At 44.6% G+C, this 10,372-nt stretch overlaps 1 protein-coding gene across 1 annotated transcript in view; it reads right to left on the reverse strand.

Annotated features, from left to right (window-relative positions):
- Positions 1-10,045, reverse strand: part of LOC144828385 (uncharacterized) — a 169,439-nt gene extending 159,394 nt beyond the window's left edge. The window contains exon 1 of the mRNA XM_078686498.1: positions 9,942-10,045. Within this exon, the coding sequence (XP_078542624.1) occupies positions 9,942-10,017 (76 nt within the window). The 5' untranslated portion in view covers positions 10,018-10,045. The remainder of the gene's footprint in view (positions 1-9,941) is intronic.
- Positions 10,046-10,372: the final 327 nt, after the last annotated feature.

The raw sequence follows: 10,372 nt of genomic DNA on the forward strand, positions 1-10,372 counted from the left end.
CTAATGCATTATGAAGAAGTGAAACCTTACACAATTTCCCTTTCTTTGCAACTCCCCACACTAATATCAGTGACTGGTACCTTTAAATGCAGTTTAATCTATTATATGTATCATTTTCACTAATTGAGGTAATTGAACTTAGAATTTACTAAAGTAACATTTAAAACAAGCATTGAAAATGCAATAGGTCTCACCTTTAATTATGTTAATTTGCTAATGGTGTTGTATAGCAAAGCAAATGGCTTTAACTTAATCAAAGGCGAGACCTATTGCATTTTTAATGCTTGTTCTTCATAGTACAGAGGATAGCTACCTCTGTCCCTCCCAGCACGGCTTGATAGCACATTTGGTTTTAATACTATAATGGTTTACAAATCACACAACTAGGTGTGCGTAGCTCAAACTATTATTTACCCCCTGCTGAAAGCCAGCAGAGGCAAACGAGAAAAATAAAATGATAATATAACAATTTTATTATCATTTTATTTTTCCCAGCGCCAACCCGGTTGGGGTGGCGCACGCCCATCCGTCAGTTTGGCCATCTGTCTAAGGCTAGCCTAACAGACATGCACACTTAGCCGTTCTCCAACCTGAACTGTATTGCACAGCTGGGTGGAGCACAGTTCCAGGCTCCCAAGCACTGACTGAGCGAGCGGCAAACCAGGCTTCTCAGACCAATCCTAGCGCTTCTCCCATGCTGGGAATAGGAGCTGGCACCTGGGAGCCTGCGCAATGTGCAACAGCCCTGGACTGCCGGCGTCGAGGACTGGGAGAGAGCAGCAAGGCGGAGGCCACTCGAGTGGCAGCTAAATATTATTTGATATATTTTTAATTATGTCTGACTTGATTTTCTTGTTTGTATTCCCCCAGTCCTACCACTTCGCAATGCGAGCATCCGCTAATTCTGTGGCATGGATAAAATCTGCAGTTCCATGAGGCAGTGGCTACACACAAGTTGCACCCCCTTTTGACAAAGAACTCGTCTATGTGTTCGGGGTTATGGTGGAGGAGGGTTATGGTGCCAGGGGGTATGGTGGAGGAGCTGAGAGCCCAGAGGGGCACTGGGTTCTGATGCCCACTGCAGCACACCGCTCCCTTTAAGCCTATGAAGAACATCTATCGACTGGACACACTGAGGAAGCAGCTGTCCTTAGAGATGGAGCTGCAGCCTAACTCCTTGACAACAGGCTTCGACCTGCTGTAAGTGGCCTGTCCCATGGAAGGCGAAGACGGACCCCACAGACCTGGGGTCTACTGCTTCTACTCGGTACCTGTGAAGGAGGGCTGCCTTTCCACCGGGACACTGAGTCTCTCTAGGGACATCCCCATTATATTTTACCTTCAGAGTAAAGAGTTCATCCTAATATTTCATAGAGACCTACCATTCCAGGCTAGCGAGCAGCAGGTCATGAAGGGCATACAGGAAACAGATTCTCTTTTCTACCAAAATTACGTTAACTGAGACATGTAGGAGCAGAACTCAACACTTGCCAAGCACTTCTTGGTAAAGATGGATGGCCCCGGAGCTCTAAGTGTGTAGTGACCGTAGTAGAGCCACAACCACTGGGGGCAACAGAAGGGACCTAGACATACACATGGCACACATAGCTATATGCTTCCTCCTACGGCACGGTTTATGAGGCCACCTGTGTAAGAGATGTCCTCACAAGTAAGACAAATATATGCCATCCCTCCAAAGCAGACTTTTACATGAACATTAGGGATGTTTAACATACATTAGAGTACATGTAGAGATCCTGTGTCTGCCACTACAGGTCAGGGCTGCAGATCACCCCTGCCCACCACACAAAGCCATCACTTCAGATCACGCCTGCCCACCTCAGCAGAGCTTCACTTCAGATCACACCAGTCGACCACAGCAGGGCTTCACTTAAGATCACACCTGTTGACCACAGCAGGCCATCACTTCAGATCACACTTGCCCACCACCAAAGAAGGCTTCACTTAGATACCAGCAGATTTCAGGACACACCTTCCCAGCACAGTAGGGCTTCACTTCAGATCACACCTGTCGACCACAGCAGGCATTCACTGCAGATCACACCTGTCAACCACAGCAAGCCATCACTTTAGATCACACCTGCCCACCACAGCAGGACTGCACTTCAGATCACACTTGTTGACCACCGCAGGGCTTCACTTCAGATCACACTTGTCGACCACAGCAGGCATTCACTGCAGATCACACTTGTTGACCACAGCAGTGCTTCAAGCCATCACTTTAGATCACACCTGCCCACCACAGCATTTCTGCACTTCAGATCACACTTGTTGACCACAGCAGTGCTTCACTTCAGGATTAACCTGCCCACCACAGCAGGACTTAAATTCAGATCACACCTGCCCACCAAAGCAAGGCTTTACTCAGATCACACCTGTCGACCACAGCAGGACTTTACTTCCGATCACATCTGTTGACCACAGTAAGCCATCACTTCAGTTCACACCTGCCCACCACACCAGGACTTCACTTCAGATCACACCTGCCCAGCACAGCAGGGCTTCACTTCAAATCACACCTGCCCAGCACAGCAGGGCTTCACTTCAGATCACACCTGGTTACCCATTGGGGCTTCACTTCAGATCACATCTGTCGACCACAGCAGGTAATCACTTCAGGACACACCTGCACACCACAGCAGGGCCTCACTTCACATCAGACCTGCCCACCACAGCAGGGCCTCACTTCGGATCACACCTGTCAACCCCAGCAGGCCTTCACCTCAGATCACACATATTGACAATAGCAGGTCATCACTTCAGTTCCCAACTGCCCGCACAACAGGGCTTCTCTTCAGATCACACATATTGACCAGAGCAGGACTTCACTTCAGATCCCACCCGCGCAGGACAGAATACCATCACTTCAGATCATACCTGCCCAGCACAGTAGGGCTTCACTGTAGATCACACCGGTTGACCCCAGCAGAGCTACACTTCAGATCATACAAGCCGTCAGTTAATATCACACCTGCTCACAACAGCTGGCCATCACTTCAGATCACACTTGCCCACCACCACAGCAATGCTTCACTTAGATACCAGCAGCCGACCACAGCAGGGCTTCATTCCAGATTACAGCTGCCCACCACAGCAGGACTTCACTTCGGGTCACACCTGTGCAGGACAGCAGGGCTTCACTTTAGATCACACCTGTTGACCACAACAGGGCATAATTTCAGATCACACCTGCCCACCACAGCAGGGCTTTACTTCAGATCACAGCAGCCAACTACAGCAGGGCTTTATATCCGATCCCACCTACCCACCACAGCAGGGCTTCACTTCAGATCACACCTGTCGAGCACATCGGAGCTTCACTTCAGATCACACCTGCCCACCACAGCAGGGCTTCCTTTCAAATCACAGCTGCACTTCACTGGAGTCTTTCACTGCAGATAACACCTGCCCCACTGCATGCCATCACGTCATATCACAGCTGCCCACCAAAGCAGGCTCTTTATCTTAGACACACAGCCCAGGTATTGCAAACTTCCCTCAAGCACATAATATGTACAGTAGGGCACGAATAGTGCAAGCTTTATTACAGAATCAGGAAAGGTTCATCAAAGCAACAGTGCAACTAGCTTGGTGCACATGACAAGTGGTAAACTATTCAGTAGTAGAGCCATCTTCAGAATGGGAAAGAGTGCGGAAGAAGTAATCATATACTAAAAAGCACAGCTTGGTCCACAACAGTGCAAACTTCACGGAACAGGTAAAGTGCAGCCAGCAGTAATCCAAGCTTCACTCAGGTACTGAACAGAACATGTACAGCGCAGGACGGAGTGTGTCACGTTTAGCTCTCTTCTTACACACACACACACACACACACACCCACACACACACACACACAGTAGAGGTCCAACACAGACGTTAGCAGTGCAAGCTTCCCTCTGGCAGCAGAAAATGTGTGTGTCATAATTGACTTGTGCCTTTTCTTGCTCTGGCTGTGTCTTCCCTGTTGCTCAGCTAGTGTGAGTGTTAGAATGCCTGATGCCCTCATGGAATGTTTGAGTGCCTGGCTTGAGTGTAGAGTGGCAGTTGATGGTAGGCAGGCTGAGTGGCAGGGAGGCTGCTCCTGGTGGGGTTTGATTTCCATCTGCCTATCTTCTTCTAATGAACTTCACCTGTAACTAAGCTTTAATAAATACAACCTATGTGATACACCTGGCTCCAAAGACTTTCAATTACCACTGTGTGCTATTATTATTAGACTGCTTCTCAGCACTGGGATTGGGGAGAAATATTGAGAACACACCTAAAGAAATATGTAGCAGCTAGAAATTTAAGATCAGCGCAATCCCATCTATTAGTAGTACCAAGGTATAAGCAGTTGCGCTGGGGGGAAGAAGTTTCATAGTAGGTACAGCTAAGGTGTGGAACTCTCTCCCTCTACAGATTAAAAATAGCAACTCATTGATGAAGTTCAGAGGCCAATTGAAGACCTGGCTATTTAAAAACTATTCCTTCATCTCGTATGGTATTAGCTGGTTACTGAGTTTTCTTTAGACAAGGTTTAGCGCCAAGACGCCCTAGGGCATACGTCACGCTCTATAAAACACAAAATCAAATCAAATCAAATCAATCATGGTAAAAAAAATGACTTTGTGATCAATGAGTAGTAGGATGGTTTTTATGGCACAGCTTCCCAAAATACTTTCTGCAGGATTAAGCCCATCTTTAGGAGTTGGCAGTTAAAAAACAATAAGTTTGGAAACACCAAAATGCTATCATTCTAGAGACTTGATGATTCGCCAGGAAAAACGCCAGCACTCCAAGCATGTCATTCATCCTTTTTGATGACGACACGTTTCGGTGGTGTCTGCCTTTTAAAGGTGCTGTTAGGAAGGGTGCTGCAGCACCCCGAGAAATAATCATGCTGGAATTCAGAACACGAATGAGCAATAAAGATGCCTTTAAATGTTGTGTTTATTTTGTCACATTCACTGTGCGTTCAAAGACAAAGGTCAGAAATAAGGCTATGTTTTCTGACAAATTGCTGCTTCTTCAGAAACTGGAGTGTACTTTTATTTCTCTGACTGCAAAGTGAGAGTAATATGTAAAGTGATCTAGGTGACAATCCTGCTGGGTAAAACGAAGGCTGTAGCATATCAGTTTTTTTTTTCTAACACACAACGTTTTAATATAAGGAAATAACCTATACACATACTTTAAATTTATCAGCAATTAAAAAGCACAAATGAAGCACTTTTTTGTAATTCAGAAGTATGATGGAAACAAAGATTTTAATAGGATCAAAACAAATCGAGAAACTATACTCGGTGTTGTGCAAATGATCAATATTCAATTAAAACCGATTCCACACAGTTTTTTGTGCTACATAGTTTTACAAGTTTGTAAGTGTAAATTTAATTGGGCCGAGAACCCCTCTACAAGCTAATGGCGTTGGCGCTGAGACCCAGGTTAATAATATGAACGCTGTGATTGGTGAAACTCGTCAATTCCTCAGGAAATACGTCAGTTCTCCAAACCTCTCATTCGCCCTTTATTGCTGATGACGCATTATTTGTTACTAATATGCCATCCCATGCACAACTCTTGGTGATCAAACAAAGGAGGTTGGTGTTGATGCTCACACATTGGGACATTATTGGTTGTCAGCAGCACACCATGTAGGCCCAAAAATATTCCCGGTGACCAATATTGAGACTGCAAAATCTGAGAAAACATTATTTACAGAACACGTTTCTTGACTCACTTGTAGTTTTAACCAGATCCTCTCTTAATCAACCGCGCCCATATGATATACCTCTGTGGCGCAAGCAGAATGCCAATAAAGGCAGATAAGAAATTTCATGTCAGTGGGGTTTATATATGAATGATGTTAGAGGCTGAATTGCAATGGAATGCTACAAAAGACCCTTTCTTTGATAAAACTTAAACTGTCAGATAATTTCCAGGCATTAATGGAATTTCAAGATTATAAAATATAGACAAAGGATCTTTCTCTGAATGAATATGCTGTGTACAAAATAACAAAATATGTTTCTCAATTCTGTAATCAACATTTTTTGTTATTGTCCAATTTCAGCTGTAGAAGATCAACTTTTGTTCTGGACATCCTGTGGTTCTCATTAAAATATAAATTATAGCATTTGGTATACGCGGGAAGCATGTTTTTCATATGTACACTATATAGGATTATAATAAATGATCTAATTACAAAATCATAAAATCCCATCAAACTATAGTTACAGGTGTAAACATTTTATCGTTTTAGTTATAAATTACTTTGAATTAGAAACTTATATCCTTTCTATGCATCATTTTATGACGAACTACAACTTTCCTTAATGTTTGTGCATTTTATTTTAAAACCCATAAACCCTAAGTATTGTTAATATAAGAAGCTGATGGATGCAATGTTGGCCAGTGTGCCTAACAAAATACAATTTGCTGAGAGTGAGAAATAAAAACAAAAATAAAACACATTTTAGAAGGATCAGCACTAGTATGTATTAGTCCTAAGTGCTCATTGGTACACCCCTAAGAGAGCTCTGCCCTTCATGTGAAAACTAGAGAGGCCAGGGAAGCTCTAATAAGAGCATTTAAAATATTGAGGGAATTTTCATAACAATGTAGCCTTCCTTAATTAACAACAAAGGTGATGCTTTGTTACCTCGCATTGTCCAATCACTAGTTTCTGAGTGAATATCTGTGATGTCATTGAAGCTGTGGACGGTTCCACCGCCGGTAAATCTAGATGTTTGCAAGTTCAACACAATTATTGTCAATTCTTCCTTTCTTTTCATTCATCTTAGAGGGCAGTGACCCTTGCCGACAGACCGAGCTTTATATGGAGCAGCAGTGACCATTACCGACAGACCAAGCTTAACATAGGGCAGAGTGACCCTTATTGACAGACCAAGCTTTAATTAGAGCAGCAGTGACCCTTACCGACAGACCGAGCTTAACATAGGGCATAGTGAACCTTACCGACAGACAGAGCTTTAAATGGAGCACAAGTAACCCTTACAGACAGAGTGAGCTTAACATAGGGCAAAGTGACTCTTACCGACAACCGAGCTTTATATAGAGCAGCAGTGACCCTTACAGACAGACCAAGCTTTAAATAGAGCAGCAGTGACCCTTGCAGGCAGAGTGAGCTTTATATAGAGCTAGAGCAACAGCCATATTATCAAGAAAGGGTGATGCATTATAGCCCCTTTTATCGGTAGGAAGCTGCAGCTAAAGTGGCGATAATGGGCTTCATAATATCCCTTGTGATTTCCCATAGAAGCCCAGGTTAACACCAGAACCTGGGCATCTATGGGAATTCACAAGGGCATATTATCAAGCCCATTATCGCCATGTTATCTGCAGTTTCCTGCCGATAAAAGGGGCGATAATGTAAATGTAAATGTAGAGGTACTTGTATAGCGCATGACTACCCGGAGGCCTCTCGGCGCTTGTACGAATACCGCTGAGGAACGCTTCCTGGCCTTTCCATGTGAAGTGCCCACTCCTGGGCACCCCCAAGGTGAAGCCAGGCATCCTAGCATTGTTGGGGCCGTTGTGAAGATTAAGCAAGCTATTGCCCAGAGTTGCAGAGTGGGACCTATGATTAGAATAGGCACCGAGGCGAGAATGATCAGGTCCAAGGAAATTGAGCCCAAGACCTGCCGAGGCGGGAATTGAACCCTGGTACCGGGCCAGACTTCTGCATCAGGGTCTGCCGCTCTAAACATTGAGCCACACTTCTCCACCCTTTCTTGATAATCTGTCCCCAAGCTTTATATAGCACAGTAGTGACCCTTACAGAGAGACCAAGCTTTATTTAGAGATGCTGTGACCCTTACAGACTGACCAAGCTTTATATAGAGCAGCAGTGATTATTACCGACAGATCCTAGCTTCATATAGAGTAGCAGTGACCCTTACCGACAGTGAGCTTAATATAGAGCAGAGTGAACCATACTAACAGATCAAGCTTAATATAAAGCAGATTGACCCTTAATGACAGATCGAGCTTTTTATAGAGCAGCAATGACCCTTACAGACAGACCGAGCTTCATATAGAGGAGCAGTGACCCTTACAGACAGACCGAGCTTACTATAGAGCAGCAGTGACCCTTACAGACAGACCGAGCTTACTATAGAGCTTACAATAGAGCAGCTGTAGTGTTTGGTTTTAGCCCAAGCATCAACTACAAAATGGGATGAGGAAAAAAATCACCAAAGAATGACAGCTTCTAGTAATGTGAGAATGATAATAGTCCCATAACTTGACACTAAAAGCCCTATTACGATGTTGAGTGGAGTTACAGCCGCCCAACATTGTCTACGTCCTGAGACCGACTGACACCTGGTCGGTGCTCCCGAATGACTGATCAGGATACGGATGAACACTGTTCGGTAGCATTCCTATACTTTACAATGGGAGCATTTATTCCGGCAGGAATGCATGCTCCCATTGTAAAATAGAAGGTGCAGTTCATGTGGCGGACTTGGCGAGGGTCATTAAAGCTCATCGTCTAGCAGTAACATCGTACGCAGACGATACACAGCTTGTCCTGGCCATTAACAACATTGGAATGGAAGTTGCTAATAACTTCCAAAAAGGAATGCTTGCCATATGTAATTGGATGAACTCAAACTGTCTGACGCTTAATTTGGATAAAACCAAGGTGATGGTGTTTGGGAAACTCATTCCCGCATGGTCTCCCACTTGGTGGCCTCAAGACCTTGGGCCCCCACCTAATCCTGTCACCAAGGTTAGAAACCTAGGCGTAATTTTTGACAACAAACTCTCATACACTCATCAAGCCAATTCAATAGTTTCTGCCTCCTTTTTTACACTTAAAAGGATTAAAAAACTTCAACCTTACCTCCCTCAAACACCATAAACACCTTGATCTCACGTTACTAATGTCCCAAGTCGACTACTGCAATGCCCTCATGCTTAATGCTCAAGAACAAGTAGTCAATAAACTTCAACTGGTCCAAAACGCGGCTGCTAGACTAGTCACAGGCACACCCAAATTTAAACCCATCTCAAATATCATTCGCAAACTTCATTGGCTACCGATCAGACAGCGAATTAAATTCAAAGCCCTGTGTATTGCTTTTAAAAGCATTCATGAAAAAGCGCCTTCTTTTCTTAAAGATGCCCTTTGCCCCTATCGACCATCACGCACTCTCAGATCTGCTGATGCTAACCTTCTAAAGGTAGTCAAAACCAATAAGGCTACTTGGGGAGACAGATCCTTCGCAGTAGTCACGGCTAAACTATGGAACACCTTGCCAGGTGATCTTAAGAACATTCCTACATTAATATCATTTAGGAAGCAGCTGAAGACCTGGCTATTTAATCACTAGATTCCACCATTTCTTGGGTCTAACCTTCAGTTTTTCTGTCAAGCGCCAAGACACCCGTGGGTAATCGTGCGCTCAATAAATTGCATAAAATAAAAAAATAAAATAAATCCCAGCACCCCGTGGCAGGCACTTTAAGGTGGCTGCCACAGGGTGCAGGGATCAACCTGAGGCAGTGCTCCGAAGTGGGCCCTGCTGGGAGCACCCAAAGTCGAGTTCCAACAGCCTTTCTGCGTCAGGAAGGCTGGCACGGAAAGGCTGCAGAAACCCGACATTGTAATCCTTAAGGTGGAAATAACCACCCTTGGGATTACTGACTGCATTCTGACTGGTAGATGGGCTCTCCAAGCTAGTCGGACTGACCGTTTGGCTTCCTTTCTGACCGCCTCCATCGTAATGAGGCGGTCAGAAAGGAATCCAAACAACATATTACGATGCGGTCGGAGCCTTTTCCGACCGCATTGTAATCTGCCCCTTAGTTCTAGCCTGCCGGGTGTCACCCTTGGGTTATAGTTCTGTCTATGGTGAACACAGAGATAACATTTGCATGCTACATTTGTTTGCATCTACGCATGCCCTTACCTTCAGTTTGTCCTGCTGCAGCCCCAACCAAGCTGACTAGGAGACCCACAAGCAGGCCTAGGCTGTAGCACCTCATTTCTTGATGGCTTGTTGGGTTGCAGCCAGCTCCTAGTACGGTGGTGACTAGGAGAGGAGCCTGGGCTCCTTTTATCTACAATCCTTTGAAGAATAGCACGTGGAGGGACAATTCCGCTGTAGTGCCACTCCCCAATGTAATTACAATTAGTTGTTTGTCCACATTCCACAACTCAGTGACATGGTTGAGTCAGAAGGAAAGTCCCTTTTATAAGAAGAATGTAACAAAAAGAGTAGCATAGTTTTGAACCTGTAATCTGTGAGAGCGTATTCAGAATTAACAAATAATGTGTGTTTAGTCAACGTGACTAGGCCATAAATGATATACCTGAACTATATCTGACATAACAAATCTT

This window comes from Lissotriton helveticus, chromosome 4_1 (assembly GCF_964261635.1).
Source record: "Lissotriton helveticus chromosome 4_1, aLisHel1.1, whole genome shotgun sequence".
NCBI classification, from domain to species: Eukaryota; Metazoa; Chordata; class Amphibia; order Caudata; family Salamandridae; genus Lissotriton; species Lissotriton helveticus.